This window comes from Dermochelys coriacea, chromosome 18 (genome assembly GCF_009764565.3).
Source record: "Dermochelys coriacea isolate rDerCor1 chromosome 18, rDerCor1.pri.v4, whole genome shotgun sequence".
In the NCBI taxonomy this organism is placed as follows: Eukaryota; Metazoa; Chordata; order Testudines; family Dermochelyidae; genus Dermochelys; species Dermochelys coriacea.
The window spans coordinates 1,095,065-1,113,589 of NC_050085.1; the positions used below are offsets into that span (position 1 = coordinate 1,095,065).

At 52.5% G+C, this 18,525-nt stretch overlaps 1 protein-coding gene across 1 annotated transcript in view; it reads right to left on the reverse strand.

Moving 5' to 3' along the window:
• Positions 1–18,525, reverse strand: part of LOC122457099 (RAP1 GTPase activating protein) — a 123,230-nt gene that overhangs the window by 34,255 nt on the left and 70,450 nt on the right. Inside the window, exon 5 of the mRNA XM_043500194.1 lies at positions 16,202–16,280. Coding sequence (XP_043356129.1) covers positions 16,202–16,280 — 79 coding nt within the window. The remainder of the gene's footprint in view (positions 1–16,201; positions 16,281–18,525) is intronic.

The window sequence follows — 18,525 nt, forward strand, 5'->3', positions numbered from 1 at the left end:
ACCCCCCCGCTCCTTGTCCCCTGACTTCTTCCTCCTGAGACCCCCCTCCCCAAACTGCCCCCCAGGACCCCAGCCGCTATCCAGCCCCCCTGCTCCCTGTCCCTCCGGAACTGCCCAGACCTATCCAACCCCCTGTTCCCCGACACCTGACCAACCCAGAACCTCCGCCCGGTCCAACCGTCCCCTGCTCCCTGTCCCCTGACTGTCCCCTGGGACTCCCCACCCCTAACCACCCCCTGCTCCCTGTCCCCTGACTGCCCCCAAGACCCCCTACCCAACCCCCCCACCACTGCATGCTTGCCGGGCAGGAGTTCGCAGCCCTGCTGCCTGTGCGGTGGCATGGATGCAGGGGAGGGGGAACAGTGGGAGGGGGCTTGGGGCAAGTCTCCTGGGACAGGAGCTCAGGGGCCAGGCAGGATGGTCCCACAGACCAGATGTGGCCCACGGGCATGGTTAGCGCACCTCTGCTGTAGACTGTTACCAAAACTCATTTCCATCCGATGAACCCCAGGTGAAATGAGCTGGGGGTGTCAATGCAGTTCCTAGAAGGATAGCATCTATGTCCCTTCAGCTGCCCCCATTTTCATAGGCTTCCTCAGCAGTTAGGACCTGAATGGACCCTAGAGTCTGAGCCCTCCACTCCTGCTTCGTAGGGTTGTTCATGAGGCACAATGGCTGGGGCAGGGAGTGCCTGGGGGCTCTTGATCTGCAGCCAGGAAGTTTGTAGAGTGAGTGCCCAGTCTTCACCCCAGCACCTTTCCTCAGCACACACCACGCTTGGATCCTTAGCTGTGCAAACCCATGTCCCTCCATTGTCTCAGGGTCATAAAGGACTTTCCTCCCAGGTCAAATTGGTAGCACCCTGGGGAAGGGGGTCATCTTCCTCTGCAATATGGGGTGCAGATCACCCACTGGGACCAGCTTGGTAGGTCTCAGCTAATTCATTTCCTGCAATTGTTGGGGCCTCGAGCATTGCGTTACCTAGGGAGGTGGTGGAATCTCCTTCCTTAGAGGTTTTTAAGGCCCAGCTTGGCAAGGCCCTGGCTGGGATGATTTAGTTGGGGGTTGGTCCTGCTTTGAGCGGGGAGTGGGACTAGATGACCTCCTGAGGTCCCTTCCAGCCTTGGTATTCTGTGATTCTGTGACCGGTGACCTCTTGCTCTCTCCTGGGCTCTGCCAGTGGGTCACAGCAGTTTAGTCTCCTGAGGGCTGAAAGGTTTTAGTCTAACCCCAGTTATGAGGCTCAGTATAAGGTGACAGTGAAATTTAAGGGCCTGTGACACACAGGAGATCAGACTAGATTGGGGAACATTCTTTCTATCAGGGGCCACTGACCCACAGAAAAAATCAGTTGCAGGCCACACACTGTGCCGCGGTGGGAGGGGCATAGAGGCTCAGGGCTTCCCCTAGGCTCCGGAGTGGGGCCAGAAATGAGAGGATCAGGGTGCAGAAGGGGGCTCCAGGCTGGGGCCAAGGGGTTTGGAGTGCAGGACAAGGTTCAGGCTCCAGGCTCCAGGAGGGGGCTCAGGGCTGGGGCACAGGTGCGGGTGGGGGTACAGGATCTGGGAGGGAGTTAGGGTGCGGGAGGGGGTTCCAACCTGGGGCAGGGGGTTCGAGGTGCGGGCTCTGGCTGTGTGGCACTTACCTCAGCTGGCTCCCAGTCAGTGGCGCTATGGGGCTAAGGCAGGCTCCCTGCCTGCCCTGGGTCCATGCTGCTCCTAGAAAGGGCCACCATGTCTGGCCCCTAGGTGGAGGAGCCAGGGAGCTCTGTGCCGTGCATGCTGCCCATGCCCGTGGCACACAGGGGTCGTCCTCCCCACCTGCCCTAGTGCTGGGATGTCCCAGGCTGTCATGCCAAGTGCCAAGGTAAGCGGAGGCAGCTGGCATAGGTTACAGTGCCCATCACATGCCTTGCTGGCAGTGACATTGCCCAGCTGTATCTTGTCTGTTCGTCATGCAGACCGGCAGAGGCAGATGACCAGCAGCCAGCAGTAACAGGCTTTGCAGGGGCAATTCTGGGCTGGCGGGCAGAGTCTGGGTGCCAGCGCAAGGCAGCATAGATCTGCACACTACAGGGGCATTTAGAAGGGCACTGAAAAGTGAGGGGAGGGGATTTTAGGAGCCCTGGTTTCTAAAAACCCAACAATAATCTCGAGTGGAGATGCAGGAATTTTATCTTCCCCAGGAAATGACAGAGCTGTCGATGGACTGGGTGAATGGAGGGATAGCAGACACACGGCCCTCCCCTTCTATAGGGTAGTGTGCTGGCAACTAGGACAGGCATAGGGATTGGGGGACACCAGCTGAGCTGGGGCAGGGAAAGCCCAGGACGGGGACAGCAGGGGAGAGCTCTCTCATTGCTGGAGCTCATCCCGAGGACGCAGAACTGCCCTGACTACGCCTCCTCCCACACCCAGCCCTGCCCAAAAAGCCCCAACAACCCTCCTGCACCACGGGTCCTGCTGAGTTGCTGAGCCTTAAGCAACAGCAGAATCCAGGTTGTGTGGGACACCCTGGTCTGGGGCTGGGGGCCCAGGGCCTAGGGAGCATGGGGTGGCCTGGCCAGAGGCCCAGGGAGAGCAGGGTGGCCCAAGCCAGAGGCCCGGGGAGTGTGGACTGGGCTGGGGCCCATAGAGAACATGAGATCACCAGGAAGACTTCATACTAGTGGCCATGCAGTCCAGGGAGAAGAGGGCTGAGCAGACCCCGAGTGACACGGTGCGGCATACTGTGGCGAACTGAGGCGCTGGGTGCAAGGATGACAGGAGAAAGGACAGAAACTGCCGTTTGCAAATGTAACCCACACACTTTCTGGGTGTGGTGCCTGTCCCATCAAATAGCACCGAGACCACTTAGAGAGAGAGATTAATGAGTCTGCTCTACAGCCTCAGCTAACAGACAGTTGGCTTTTAACTCATGCAGTTGAGGCTCATGCACTAAGCTCCAGAGGTTCCCAATTCGATCCTGCTCACTGGTGACCAGGGTCTGTCGGCATTACACAAAGAAGGGTAGTGAATCCTAAGCCATGTGCAACTAGCCCCCAGGCAGAAATGGAAAGAGAAGGGCCCCAGATCCAGCAGCAGCTGACGTCACTTCCTGAGCAACCGGCTGGAAGATCCAACGGTAAGAAATGCCTGTGCAGTGAGTAGAAAAATTGGAGCAGCAACAAAACAAGAAGGAGCAGAGTCGGCCGAGGCTGAAGGACAGACACGGGCTCTGCAGAATAAGCTCCTGCTGCCATAGGGGAGGGGATCTGCAACCACTCGAAGAGGAGTCTCAGAGAGCTTGCCCTTTCCTAAGCGACCAGGGGGGCCTTGCCATGCAGGACTCTAAAATGACTGGGAGCTAAACCTCTTTTCCTCCTTTTCTCTGTTTGAAGGAGAAGACATTCAGACAACCAAGAGGGATGGAAACTTCCTACACATAGGAGGGGATACTTGGAACTATCAGAAGCCGGACCCCTGTCAAACAATCAGTGAGGCCACTGGACGATTGAGGTGCTAAAGGAGCACTCAAGGAAAACGAGGCCATTGCGAAGAAACTAAATCAATTCTTTGCATCAGTCTCTACTGCAGAGGGTGTGAAGGAGATTCCCAAACCTGAGCCATTCTTTTTAGGTGACAAATCTGAGGAGCTGTCCCAGGTTGAGGTATCATTAGAGGAGATTTTGGAGCAAATTGATAAATTAAACAGTGATCGGTCACCAGGCCCAGACGGGATTCACCCCAGAGTTCTGAAGGAACTCAAATATGAAATTGCAGAACTACTAACAGTGGCCTGTAACCTATCACTTAAATCATAGAATCATAGAATATCAGGGTTGGAAGGGACCTCAGGAGGTTCTAGTCCAACCCCCTGCTCAAAGCAGGACCAATCCCCAACTAAATCATCCCAGCCAGGACTTTGTCAAGCCTGACCTTAAAAACTTCTAAGGAAGAAGATTCCACCACCTCCCTAGGAAACACATTCCAGTGCTTCAGCACCCTCCTAGTGAAAAAGCTTTTCCTAATATCCAACCTAAACCTCCCCCACTGCAACTTGAGACCATTATTCCTCATTCTGTCATCTGCTACCACAGTTTAAATCCATCCTCTTTGGAACCCCCTTTCAGGTAGTTGAAAACAGCTATCAAATCCCTCCTCATTCTTCTTTTCCGTAGACTAAACAATCCCAGTTCCCTCAGCCTCTCCTCATAAGTCATGTGCTCCTGCCCCCTAATCATTTTTGTTGCCCTCCGCTGGACGTTTTCCAATTTTTCCACATCCTTCTTGTAGTGTGGGTCCCAAAACTGGACACAGGACTCCAGATGAGGCCTCACCAATGTCGAATAGAGGGGAATGATCACATCCTTCGATCTGCTGGCAATGCTCCTACTTATACAGCCCAAAATGCCGTTAGCCTTCTTGGAAACAAGGGCACACTGTTGACTCATATTCAGCTTCTCATCCACTGTAACCCCTAGGTCCTTTTCTGCAGAACTGCTGCCTAGCCATTCGGTCCCTAGTCTGTAGCGGTGCCTGGGATTCTTCTATCCTAAGGGCAGGAATCACTCTCTACCAAATGACTAGAGAATAGCCAATGTGATGCCTATTTTTAAAAAAGGTTCTAGAGCTGACCCTGGCAATTACAGGCCAGTAAACTAACTTCAGTACCACACAAATTGGCTGAAACTATAATAAAGAAGAGAATTATCAGACCCATATATGAACACGATTTGTTGGGGAAGAGTCAACATGGCTTTTGTAAAGGGAAATCATGCCTCACCAATCCACTAGAATTCTTTGAAGGGGTCAACAAGTATGTGCACAAGGGTGATCCGGTGGATGCAGTGTACCTGAACTTTCAGAAAGCCTTTGACAAGGTCCCTCACCAAGGCTCTAAGTAAACTAGCAGTAAAGCAGTCATAGGATAAGAGGGAAGGCCCTCTCATGGATCAGTAACTGGTTAAATGATAGGAAACAAAGGGTAGGAATGAAGTCAGTTTTCAGAATGGAGAGAGATAAATAGTGCTGTCCCCCAGAGGTCTGTACTGGGACTTGTGCTGTTGAACATATTCATGAATGATCTAAAAATGGGTAAACAGTGAGGTGCAAAATTTGCAGACAATACAAAATTACTCAAGATAGTTAAGTCCAAAGCAGACTGTGAAGAGTTACACAGGGATCTCATAAAACGTTGTGAATGGGCAACAAAATGTCAAATAAAATTCAAAGTTAATAAATGCACAGTAATGCACAATGAAAAAAATCATTCCAACTATACATATAAAATGATGGGGTCTAAATTAGCTGTTACCACTCAAGAAAGAAATCTTGGAGTCATTGTGGATAGTTAAGAACATAAGAATGGCCATACTGGGTTAGACTAAAAGGGGAAGGGATAGCTCAGTGGTTTGAGCATTGGCCTGCTAAATCCAGGGTTGTAAGTTCAATCCTTGTGATCTGGAGTAAAAATTGGGGATTGGTCCTGCTTTGAGCAGGGAGTTGGACTACATGACCTCCTGAGGTCCCTTCCAACCTGATATTCTATTATTCCATCCAGCCCAGTATCCTGTCTACTGACAGTGGCCAATGCCAGGTGCCCCAGAGGGAGTGAACCTAACAGGTAATGATCTAGTGATCTCTCTCCTGGCATCCATCTCCATCCTCTGACAAACAGAGGCTAGGGACACCATTCCTTACCCATCCTGGCTAATAGCCAGTAATGGACTTAACCTCCATTAATTTATCCAGTTCTCTTTTAAACCCTGTTATAGTCCTAGCCTTCACAACCTCCTCAGGCAAGGAGTTCCACAGGTTGACTGTGCATTGAGTGAAGAAGAACTTCCTTTTATTTGTTTTAAACCTGCTACCCATTCATTTCATTTGATGGTCCCTAGTTCTTATATTATGGGAACAAGTAAATAACTTTTTCTTATTCACTTTCTTCACATCACTCATGATTTTATATACCTCTATCATATCCCCACTTAGTCTCCTCTTTTCCAAGCCGAAAAGTCCTAGCCTCTTTTATCTCTCCTCATATAGGACCCATTCCAAACCCTTAATCATTTTAGTTGTCCTTTTCTGAACCTTTTCTAATGCCAGTATATCTTTTTTGAGATGAGGGGACTATATCTGTATGCAGTATTCAAGATGTGGGCATACCATGGATTTATATAAGGGCAATAAGATATTCTCCGTCTTATTCTCTATCCCTTTTTTAATGATTCCTAACATCCTGTTTGCTTTTTTGACTGCAGCTGCACACTGCCTGGACGTCTTCAGAGAACTATCCACGATGACTCCAAGATCTTTCTCCTGATTTGTTGTAGTTAAATTAGCTCCCATCATATTGTATGTATAGTTGGGGTTATTTTTTCCAATGTGCATTACTTTACGTTTATCCACATTAAATTTCATTTGCCATTTTGTTGCCCAATCACTTAGTTTTGTGAGATCATTTTGAAGTTCTTCACAGTCTGCTTTGGTCTTAACTATCTTGAGCAGTTTAGTATCATCTGCAAACTTTGCCACCTCACTGTTTACCCCTTTCTCCAGATCATTTATGAGTAAGTTGAATAGGATTCATTCTACGACTGACCCTTGGGGAACACCAGCAGTTATCCCTCTCCATTCTGAAAATGTACCATTTATTCCTACCCTTTGTTCCCTGTCTTTTAACCAGTTCTCAATCCATGAAAGGATCTTCCTCTTATCCCATGACAACTTAATTTATGTAAGAGCCTTTGGTGAGGGACCTTGTCAAAGGCTTTCTGGAAATCTAAGGACACTATATCCACTGGATCCCCCTTGTCCACATGCTTGTTGACTCCCTCAAATAACTCTAATAGATCAGTAAGACACAATCTCCTTTTACAGAAACCATGTTGACTTTTGCGCAACAATTTATGTTCTTCTATGTGTCTGACAATTCTATTCTTTACTGTTGTTTCAACTGATTTGCCTGGTACTGACATTAGACTTACTGGTCTGTAATTGCCAGGATCACCTCTAGAGCCCTTCTTAAATATTGGCATTACATTAGCTATCCTCCTGTCATTGGGTACAGTAGCTGATTTAAAGAACAGGTTACAAACCATAGTTAATAGTTCTGCAATTTCACATTTGAGTTCTTTCAGAACTCTTGGGTGATGCCATCTGGTCCTGGTGACTTGTTACCATTAAGTTTCTCAATTAATTCCAAAACCTCCTCTAGTGACACTTTGATCTGTGACAATTCCTCAGATCTGTCACCTACAAAAGATGGCTCAGGTTTGGGAATCTCCCTAACATCCTCAGGTATGAAGACTGAAGCAAAGAATTCATTCAGTTTCTCTGTGATGACTTTATCATCTTTAAGTGCTCCTTTTGTATCTTGATCATCCAAGGGCCCCACTGGTTGTTTAGCAGGCTTCCTGCTTCTGATGTACTTAAAAATCATTTTGTTATTACCTTTTGAGTTTTTGGCTTGCTGTTCTTCAAACTCCTTTTTGGCTTTTCTTATTACATTTAATTTGGCAGTGTTTGTGCTCCTTTCTATTTACCTCCCTAGGATTTGACTTCCACTTTTTAGAAGATGCCTTTTTATCTCTCACTGCTTCTTTTACATGGTTGTTAAGCCATGGTGGGTCTTTTTTAGTTCTTTTACTGTGCTTTTAAATTTTGGGTATACATTTAAGTTGAGCCTCTATTACGGTGTCTTTGAAAAGTGTCCATGCAGCTTGCAGGGATTTCACTCTAGTCACTGTACCTTTTAATTTCTGTTTAACTAACCTCCTCATTTTTGCATAGTTCCCCTTTCCTGAGGTGACATGTACCCAGTCAATATGGGGATAATTGAAATCCCTCACTATTATTGAGTTTTTTATTTTGATAGCCTCTCTAATCTCCCTTAGCATTTCATCGTCACTATCACTGTCCTGGTCAGGTGGTCGATACTAGATCCCTACTGTTATATTCTTATTAGAGCCTGGAATTACTATTCATAGAGATTCTATGAAACATGTGGATTCATTTAAGATTTTTATTTCATTATTCTACATTTTCTTTCACATATAGTGCCACTCCCCACCCCTGCACGACCAGTTCTGTCCTTCTGATATATTTTGTACCCCGGAATGATTGTGTCCCATTGATTGTCCTCACTCCACCAGGTTTCTGTGATGCCTATTATATCAATATCCTCCTTTAACACAAGGCACTCTAGTTCACCCATCTTATTATTTAGACTTCTAGCATATGTGTACAAGCACTTTAAAATCTTATCACTGTTTATTTGTCTGCCCTTCTCTGATGTGTCAGATTCTTTATGTGATTGTTTCTCGTCTGATCTGGCCCATACTTTATCCTCTTCCATCCCCTCCTCCTGACTAAAACCTAGAGAATCTCTCTCAATAGACACTCCTCTCAGAGAAGTCTCTGTCCAATCCACGTGCTCCTCTGCAGCGATCGGCTTTCCCCCATCTCTTAGTTTAAAAACCTTTTTAATGTTAAGTGCCAGCAGTCTGGATCCTTCCTGTATAGGCTCCCCGTATCCCAAAAGTTTCCCCAGTTCCTAATAAATCTAAACCCCTCCTCTCTGCACCATCGTCTAATCCACGCATTGAGACTCTGAAGTTCTGCCTGCCTACCTGGCCCTGCGCATGGACCTGGAAGCATTTCAGAGAATGCCACCATAGAGGTCCTGGATTTCAGTCTCTTTCCTAGCAGCCAAAATTTGACCTCCAGGACGTCTCTCCTACCCTTCCCTACGTCACTGGTACCTACATGAACCACGACCACCGGCTCCTCCCCAGCACTACACATAAGTTATCTAGATGCCTCGAGAAATCCGCAACCTTCGCACCAGGCAGGCAAGTCACCATATGGTTCTCCCGCTCATCACAAACCTAGCTATGTTTCTAATGAAAACATCCTCTCAATGTGCAGCGGCAGTTAAAAAAGTGAACAGAATATTAGGAACCATTAGGAAAGGGATAAATAATAAAATAGAAAATATCATAATACCATTATATATATCCATGGTACACCCATATCTTGAATAGTGTGTGTGGTTCTGGTCACCCCATCTCAAAAAAAGAAGAAGATATATTAGAACTGAAATCTGTTCAGAGAAGGGTAACAAAAATGATTAAGGGTATCAAGCAGCTTCCATATGGGGAGAGATTAAAGAGACTGGGACTGTTCACCTTAGAAAAGAGACAACTGAGGGGGGATACAATAGAGGTCTATAAAATCATGACTGGGGTGGAGAAAGTGTATAGGGAAGTGTTGTTTACCCCTTCACATCACACAAGAACCAGGGCTCACCCAATAAAATCAATAGGCTCCAGGTTTAAAATAAACATAAGGAAGTACTTCTCACACAGTGCACAGTCAACCTGTGCAACCCGTTGCCAGGCGATGTTGTGAAAATCAAAAGTATGGCTGGGTTCCAAAAAGAGCTAGATAAGTTCCTGGAGGATAGGTCCATGAATGGCTATTAGCCAGGATAGTCAGAGATGCAGCCCCATGCTCTGAGCTTCCCTAAACCTCTGACTGCTATAAGCTGGGGTTGGACAACAGGGGATGGGTCACTTGAAATTGTTCTGTTCTGTTCATTCCCTCTGAGGCATCTGGCACCAGCCACTGCCGGCAGACAGGATACTGGGCTAGATGGACCGACCATTGGTCTGACCCACTATGGCCGTTCTTATGGGTGAGGAAATATCTTTTAATGGACTGTCTTCTATTGGTGAGGGAGACAAGCTTTTGAGCTTACACAGAATTCTGGAAAACATACTCTTATGTTACATTAACCTACAGCCTCAAATCAGCAAGTCCAGACAACCCATACTAGGAGTGCAGGGGGAGAGAGAGGACAGACCTTGTGAACCTCTGCCAACAAGATCTGAAGCATCACCGAGAGCTGAAGTGGGCCCAGGTGGTTAAGAGGGAAGCAAACCTGACACTGATCTTCTGAAAGCAATCCCGACAATTCTCATTGCATAAGAGTAACTATAGTCCTCAGTCAAAGAAAAACTAGGAGAAAAAAAACGATCACTAAACAGTCAATGGGAGTCTTTCTATTTGCTTCAAGACCCTTTGAGTCTGGCCCCAGGGGAGAAACAGACCCAGGAGCAATTAGCATCCTGAGGGTATTCAGATGAAAACCTGCCAGGCAAAGAAAACCAACCCGAGTGGCTGCAGGGCTTACGAGGGTATCCAGGCTGAGGACTGGCTGGGCCTGGACCCCTCAGAAGCAGCTGTGGATTTCCTCAGAACTCCGGCTACAAGGTCTCCCTAAACCTCATTCCACGATTAACCCAAAAGGAGCCAGAGAGATCAGAACCCTGGGTGTGGCAGATGCAGGCTCCCAGGGCACTGACCCTGCCCACAGTGGGCAACACCTTGGGGTGTAAGAGGACAGCAAAGCAGAGTGGGGCTTAGAACATGATGTGGCAGAGAAACGGGCAATGGGCTTCTGGGTCATGTCCTCTGATGCATCATTTCAGTCAACAAGGAGGGACCAGTGCCCTTGTCCACAGCTCTCCCGCAGTCACCCTGGGTCTCTGAGGACATGGCACCAAAGGGAGGGACCCTGCCCTGTCAGGAGCTGGGCTTGGTGATGGGTGTGTGCCATCTCTGATGCTCATCCTCGCCCCCTGCCCTGGCACCCACTCTATGAGCCAGGCTAGTGAAGCAGGGACAGGGCAGGTCCAGGGCTGGCTGGCAGGGGCCAGAACCCTCTGCCCTCTAGGCAGGCCCCAGCACCAGGCAGAGATGCAGGCTCCCACCTCTGCCCTGCGCTCATTTCCCTTTCAAATACTGCGGGGGGGGGGGGGAATCAGCTGGGGCAGATCGGGGAGGGCCTGGGTGTGATGCAGCAGGGAGGGGGGAATGTTGACCTGGGAATGTGGCATGGGAGTTTCACTGGGGATGGGAGACCTGAGAGCCTGTCACCTGAGGCAGGAGGGGGAGGGGGAAGGTAACACCTCTGGCCTGGGAATGTGGACAAAGGCTGCAGGAGAGAGCCTGCTAGGAGCAGTTTAGTTTCAGTTTGGTGCTGGGTGGTGGAATGCAGGGAACCCCAGGGCTGGGGTCTAAGCTCCCTGCTCCCCCAGAAGGACATGACTGAGGGGTGCTGGTTGTACCCACAAGCTCTGTTTTAGACTGTGTTCCTATTGTCCAATAAACCTTGCTTTTTACTGGCTGGCTGAGAGTCACAGTGAATCCCAGGAAGAGGGGTGCAGGCCCTGGACTCCCCCGCACTCCATGACAACTGGTGGCAGAGGTGGGATCTACTGAACCCCGTGAATGGCGCTTCCTGCAGTAAGTTACTGGGGAACAGTAAAACGAAGGGGGATTGACGGGGACCAGGTGTGCTAAAGATTCAGAGAGAGACGGTTTCCAGGGGCGGGTAACCCCTGGGAGTGTGTGACCAGAGAGAAGGACTTTTGCAGTAACAGGGTCCCCCGGGGGATTGCAGCGAGTGGAGGAGTGGTGGGTGGAGGAGTCTGCAGCTCGACCCTGGCAAAGAGGTGGTGACCTCAAGAAGGACTGGCATCCTAGGGGTTCTTCCTGGAAACCATGGAAAGGTGCCCAGGCCTGCGAGTGGCCAGCAGGGAGATGTTTGCTAAATGCCTTAAGAGTGACCTGGTGGAGCTGTGGAGGCGGAGGGGGCTGCGCATTGGGAGGTCCACCAAGGAACAGCTGATTGCCCAGTTGGAGGAGAGGGATCGCTTGGATGACCCGATCCCTGTCCCTGAGGGAAGCCGCCCGGTGGATGCAGTGTGGCCCCTGGGGCCTGACTGGGCTGGGAGGGGTCAGACTGCTGCCGAGGACATCTCGAGACCCTTCCTACCTATGCCTGGGGGAGGGGTTGGGGGAAGCCCAGCGAATACCGAGGGCATCCTGACCCCGGCAGCCAGCAGGGGATCCTCCCGGCGGAGCTCCCCATCCCTGGAGCGGAGGTGGCTGGAATGGGAGAGGGAGATGAAAATGAGGGAGCTGGAGGATCATGAAAAGCAGCATTAGCATGAGCGGGAAGAGAAGGAGAGGCAATGCCAGCATGAGCAGGAGGAGAAGGAGAAGCAGAGGCAGCATGAACTGGAACTGGCCAGGCTGAGGAGCAGTTGGGCCCAGGCTGCGGTGAGTGAGGGGGGACCCAAGACTGCAAGGAGCTTTGATAAGTGCTTCCTGGCCCAGTGTAAGGAGGGGGAGGACATAGATAGCTTCCTGACGGCCTTTGAGAATGCCTGCAAAATGCACAGGCTTGACCCTACAGACAGGCTCCAGTTTCTCACCCCCTTACTGGACCCCAAAGCCGTGGAGGTGTACAGCCGAATGACAGGGGTGGAGGCAGGGGACTACAAACTGTTCAAAAGGCCCTGCTCCGTGAGTTTGAGCTGACCCCCAAGATGTACCGGAAAAGGTTCCGGAGTCAGCATAAAACGCCTGAGGTCACATACCTACAACTGGTCAACCGAATGCAGGGATATGCCCGCAAGTGGACAGCTGGGGCGCAAGCTAAAGAGGACCTGCTTGACCTAATTGTACTGGAGCATGTGTATGAACAGTGCCCCTCCGACCTGAGGCTATGGTTGGTGGACAAAAAGCTAGAGAACCCAGAGCACGCAGAGCAGCTGGCTGACAAGTTTGTGAACAGTCAGTCAGGGGGTAGCAGGGAGGAGTCCCAAAAGAACAGGCCCCCCCCCCCCACGATACAGAGAGAGAGTCACCATGGGACCTCCCAGCGGGGAAATATGGAGAACTCCCTCCCAAGGGGAACGCCTGGCGTCAGGACCCTCCGACCCGCTAGAGAGGACCAACGTGACCTGAGCTGCTATCACTGTGGCCAGAGAGGCCATGTACGGACCCAGTGCCCCAGGCTCAGGGACAAACTGAGCAGACCCAACCTACCCAAGGTTAACTGGGTACGGACCCAGCTGGACGAGGGGCAGATGGCCCAGGCAAGAGGGGCTGCCAGCTTACCACCTGCTCAGGAGGGAAGAATACCCCTGACCAGCTCTGCCAGAGGGCTGGAGGCTCTGGACTCAGGGTTCTCGGTTTACAGGGCGGGCGCGGGACTGTCCCTCCGGAGAGAGGGCCTTGTTCCCCTGGAGGGGTATGGGAGGAAGGTCAATGGATACTGGGATACGGGTGCGGAGGTGACGCTGGCCCTGCCCGAGGTGGTGGTCCCAGATTGGGTGGTGCCCAACACCTACCTGACCCTGACAGGGGTGGGTGGGACCCTATTCAAGGTGCCCATGGCAAGGTTTTAAATAAGTCCAAGCCTTTACTGGGTTGGCAGGATACTACCGAAGGTTTGTGCCCCGCTTTAGCGCCATAGCCACCCCCATCACCGAGCTATGCAAGAAGGGAAAGCCAGACAAGGTGGTCTGAACCAAGCAGTGCCAGGAGGCTTTCCGGGCGCTGAAGGAGGCTCTGGTCAGTGGCCCAGTTCTGGCAAACCCAGACTTTGACAAGCCCTTTATGGCGTTCACCGATGCCTCAGACACGGGACTGGGGGCAGTATTAATGCAGGAGGATGAAAAAGGGGAGAGACACCCCATCGTGTACCTGAGCAAGAAGTTGCTACCCCGTGAGCAACTACGCGGCCATCGAGAAGGAGTGACTGGCTATGGTGTGGGCCCTCAAGAAACTAGAGCCATATCTCTTCGGGCGACACTTCACCGTGTACACCGACCACTCTCCCCTGACCTGGCTGCACCAGATGAAAGGAGCCAACGCCAAACTCCTGAGGTGGAGCCTGCTCCTGCAGGATTATGAATGGACGTAGTCCATGTGAAGGGAAGTGCAAACATGATAGCGGATGCGTTGTCCCAGAGAGGGGGCCCTGAACTTCCCCAGGTCACTGGTCAGAGTGATCCCACTCAGTTCAGTCTCGAAGGGGGGAGAGATGGGACACAGCAGGGAGGTAGGAGTGTTGACCGGGAATGTGGCAGGGGAGTTTCACTGCGGATGGGAGACCTGAGAGCCTGTAACCTGAGCCAGGAGGGAGAGGGGGAAGGGGAGGGGGAGGTAGCACCTCTGGCCTGGGAATGTGGACAAAGGCTGCAGGAGGGAGCCTGCTGGGGGGGGTTTAGTTTCAGTTTGGTGCTGGGTGGTGGAACGCAGGGAACCCCAGGGCTGGGGTCTTAAGCTCTCTGCTCCCCCAGAAGGACTTGACTGAGGGGTGCTGGTTGTACCAACAAGCTCTGTTTTAGACTGGTTTCAGAGTAGCAGCCGTGTTAGTCTGTATTCGCAAAAAGAAAAGGAGGACTTGTGGCACCTTAGAGACTAACAAATTTATTAGAGCATAAGCTTTCGTGAGCTACAGCTCACTAATGCATCCGATGAAGTGAGCTGTAGCTCACGAAAGCTTATGCTCTAATAAATTTGTTAGTCTCTAAGGTGCCACAAGTACTCCTTTTCTGTTTTAGACTGTGTTCCTATTGTCCAATAAACCTTCCATTTTACTGGCTAGCTGAGAGTCACAGTGAATCCCAGGAAGAGGGGTGCAGGCCCCGGACTCCCCCACACTCCATGACACTGGGCATGAAGAGGGAAGGAGGAGCCTGAAGAAAGGGAGCTAGGGAGTGGTGTGGGGGTGCTGTGGGGAGAGAGGGGAGGGAGCCTTAGGCAATGCTGGATTCAAGATCAGCTCAGGGACCTGGACTCAACTACACATGGAGCCCCACTGGCCAGTGGTGTGTGGGTCTGACACGAGTACGAGGCACTCTGGGGCTCCAGGCTGGGCAGCGTTTCTGGAGTCAGGTTCAGCCCCATGGGAAACCAACTACTCCTGAATTAATTTGGCATCCCCGAGCCACCCCATGTACTGGCACAGCAGAGTGGCGCCAGGACACAGCAGCACATGTGAAGGTGCACCCCCAGTCTTCACAATCACAAACCAGCGTGCACAGCCCCAGCGTCCACAAAAGACCCTACAGTAACAAAGTGGAACGCCTAGCCCATCATTCACAAGAGACCCTAAAATAACAAGGCAGGATGCATTGTGGGCAACCCTACAATAACAAACTGGCAGGTATAGCTCTAACGTTCTCCAATGACCCTATAATAACAAAGCTGCAGAGCACCCATGAACAATTACAGCCAAACGCCAGTTCCCGCATCCCACCAGCGCACTCTTCAGAAGGAAGAAGTTGGGCCAGATCCCTCTCCTGTCGCTCTGCTGACCCTGGCAGGGTTACCCCAGACCTGAATCTGGCCCACTGTGTTTTGGGGGCATTCACCTATTGTGACGCAGCAGGGACTGAGTGGGGCGGATTGACCTAGGAATGTGGCAGGGGAGTTTACTGGGACTGTCTGATCGGTGATGAGATAGCAGGGGGTGGCTTCACTGGCTGGGACGATACCTGAGCCTGTAACCTGAGCCAGGACGGGGGTTGGGTCCAGGTGACACCTTCTGCCCGGGAAACTGGACAAAGGCTGGAGGAGGAGCTGGGAAGAGGCTGGGGGAGTCGGCTGGAGGGGGTTTCATTTTTGGAGTGGGCTGGGGAAGAGGAGAAAGCCCCCCCCAGAAGGACCTGACTAAGGGGTCCTGTTTATGCCTAACCTCTGGTCTGGACTATGTTCCGGTCATCTCTAAAAAACTTTCTGTTCTACTGGGTGGCTGAGAGTCACGGTGAATCACAGGAAGTTGGGGCGCAGGGTCCTGACTCCCCCAATCTCCGTGACACCTACCCAGAGTGGGGAAAGTATCCTTGGGACAAAATCCCCAGCAGGACACTGGAATGCAAGCCTGCAAACACACAACCTTTTCTTCCTGCCCAGCTTGTGTCCAGCCCCAGCACCACCTGCAGGAGCTGGCACAAGCCCTGGAGTAGAGCGACCCCAGCTAGAGGGAGCTTGGCTCTGTTGTGCCAGTGCAGAGGGGAGCTGGCAGCTACCCACCTCAGACTGTCCAGGCTGCAGAGACCTACCCACGGCACCTCATAAGGTACACACATCCACTAATCAAAGCCCCCAGGCAGCAGCTCAGTGTCGAGACCCTCCAACGAATAGAAACTGAGGCACAGAGTGGGCAGAGACTTGCCCAAGCTCACACGAGTCAGATGCAGGGCTGGGAGTGCAACCTCAGAGTCCTGACTCCAGGCCTCCTGCCTGTCTGCAGCCACGGCCCCCAGCTTGGTCACTGCTGCAGGGACCCGCACCTGGGTGTCCCAGGGGACTTGGGAAGGTGCCGTGATGTGGGGGGATATGGAGAGGACTCTTACCTTGGGGTGGGGGGGAGCAGAACCCACCCAGGGCAGCTCTACGGTGTGTGAGACACACTGGCTTGGCCCATGGTTCTTCCTGAAAGAGAAGAAACCCGAATATTACAGCTGGCCCCATGGCTGTGACCTCTCCAGCTGGGCTAGGGCCGGAGGGGCCAGGAGAAGAGAGGCAAGCAGTGGGGATCCCAAAGGAGTCGAGGAAAGGGTAGGGCTGGGGAACCACCAGGTGTCGCTCAGCCGCCACATCAGAGGGGAGATGCAGCCTGGTAATGCGTCCAGGAGAGACACGGCGCTGCAGGGGTCCGTCAGGAGCTGGCTTCAGGTCACTTGCATTTAATGAAGATCCCCAGGAAAGTGCAGCAGCAGCAAGCTCGACTGGACAAGTTACAAACACGCTACCGAAGCAGCCAGTGGACAGTGCAGCTGCTCCATGGACTGCAACAGATGCTCCAATTCCTGCACCTGGTACCTTGCGTCTGGCTAGTGGACTGCAACCTGCATTCCCCCATCCATCACACCTGGCCAGGGCCACGCAGAAACAGCTAGTGAATTGCCACTCTCAGGAGGAGCAACAGCAGTTGCCTCGCTGCGAAGGAGATTGGATTATTATCCAGGCAGCTGGTACTAGCGACAAGGGGCTCACACCAGCACAGGTGTAGAGCTGCAGCAGATGGCCCCTTCAACTTTGAGGAATTGAACTGGGAACTCTGCCCAGCTGAAAACGAGGGTGACAGCTCAGCCCCCAGCCTGAGAAACCTGCCTGCTGGATGGCCTGAGGGGAAGCAGATTACAGCTCCCCAGCTCTCAGGCAGCACATCGAGCCACAGATCGCAGCATGCATCATTGTCTGCTCCAGCATGGAGCATCTGGTCTGGGCACCGGTGCTCTCACTGGAGGCACCCAACAGAGCAGCGCCAAGCTCTGGGGTGCATTTTCGCTGACCCACAGCAAAGAATCCACATGGCCTGGTTCTCAGCATGCAGGAGCCACAGATCCCAGTGCAGGGAGCCCTTGCTGCTCAGACCCACTGAGGGGCTGGCCAGCTGTGTTTGCCTTCCTCCTGCAAATATCAATGCTGGCATCACTGGACAGGCTCACCAGCAATGACAGGGGCAGTGCTACCATGCTCTGCATCCAGTGAAATCCTTCTAATTGCCATGTAGACCCTGCACCAGTGAGCCTTGCAATCCTGCTCCCTGAACGCAGGGGCCACATTCTGTCACCCCTTCCTCCCACTAGGACAGGGGCAGGCAAACTTTTTGGCCTGAGGGTGCATCAGTTTTCAGAAATTGTATGGAGGTCCGGTTAGGGGAGGCTCTGGACTGAGTCCCCAAACAGCTAGGTGTGGCCCAGCCCCCACCCCCTATCCGACCCCCCCTGCTTCTCACCTCCCTGACATGTCCCCCCCCAGGATCCCTGTCCCATCCAACCACCTCTTCTCCCTGTCCCCTGACTGCTCCTGGACTCCCCCGCCCCTAACTGCCCCCATCACCCCATCAAACACCTCCTCTCCTTCCTGACTGCCCCCCTGGGACCTCTGCCCCATCCTCCCCCCGCTCCCTGACCACCCCCGGGACTCCTGCCCTCATTCAACCCCCCTGTTCCCTGCCCTCTGACTGCTCTGACCCCTATCCACCCACCCCACCCCCTCGAACTCCCCTGCCCTCTAGCCAACCCGCCCTTCTCCTGCCCCCTCACCGCACAGAACAGAGACCAGGTCAGGCCGGGCTCTGCAGCTGCACTGCCCCAGAAACTCACAGCCCCCCCAACTGAAGCATCACACCAGCAGCGCAGGGAGCTGAGGCTGTGGGGAAGGGGGACAGTGGGGAGGGGCCAGTGGCGAGCCTTCCAGGCCAGGGGCTCAGGGGCTGGGCAGGAGGGTCCCACGGGCCAGATGTGGCCCGCGGGCCGTAGTTTGCCCACCTCTGCACTAGGGTCTGTCTCACAGCATGGGCTGGGTTCCGAGCCCATGTGTGCCAGCCAAGCCCACACTGGGGTCAGGGAGTCACTCTGGATTGACACCACACACATTTTCACGCCTGTTACAGCCATGTCTGGAAAGCCCAGCTGTGATCAGTGTCCCTGCATGACACCGCACAGACACAGCGAGCCGGGCCCTGCCCGAAGGGCTGAGTCTGAGCAGACCAAGCACCTGTGGCTGGTTCCATGGGCCCGCGCCAAGGCTGGGGAGTGACTCACAGGATTGGGCCCGGCCAGGAGAGTCACCAAGATCCTCGACAGGGCCACCAGTGTGCAGCATCAGCAGGGACTCCTGGGCACCCACTGCCCTGCCACCCTCCCCCAGGGCCCAGATCCATGGCATG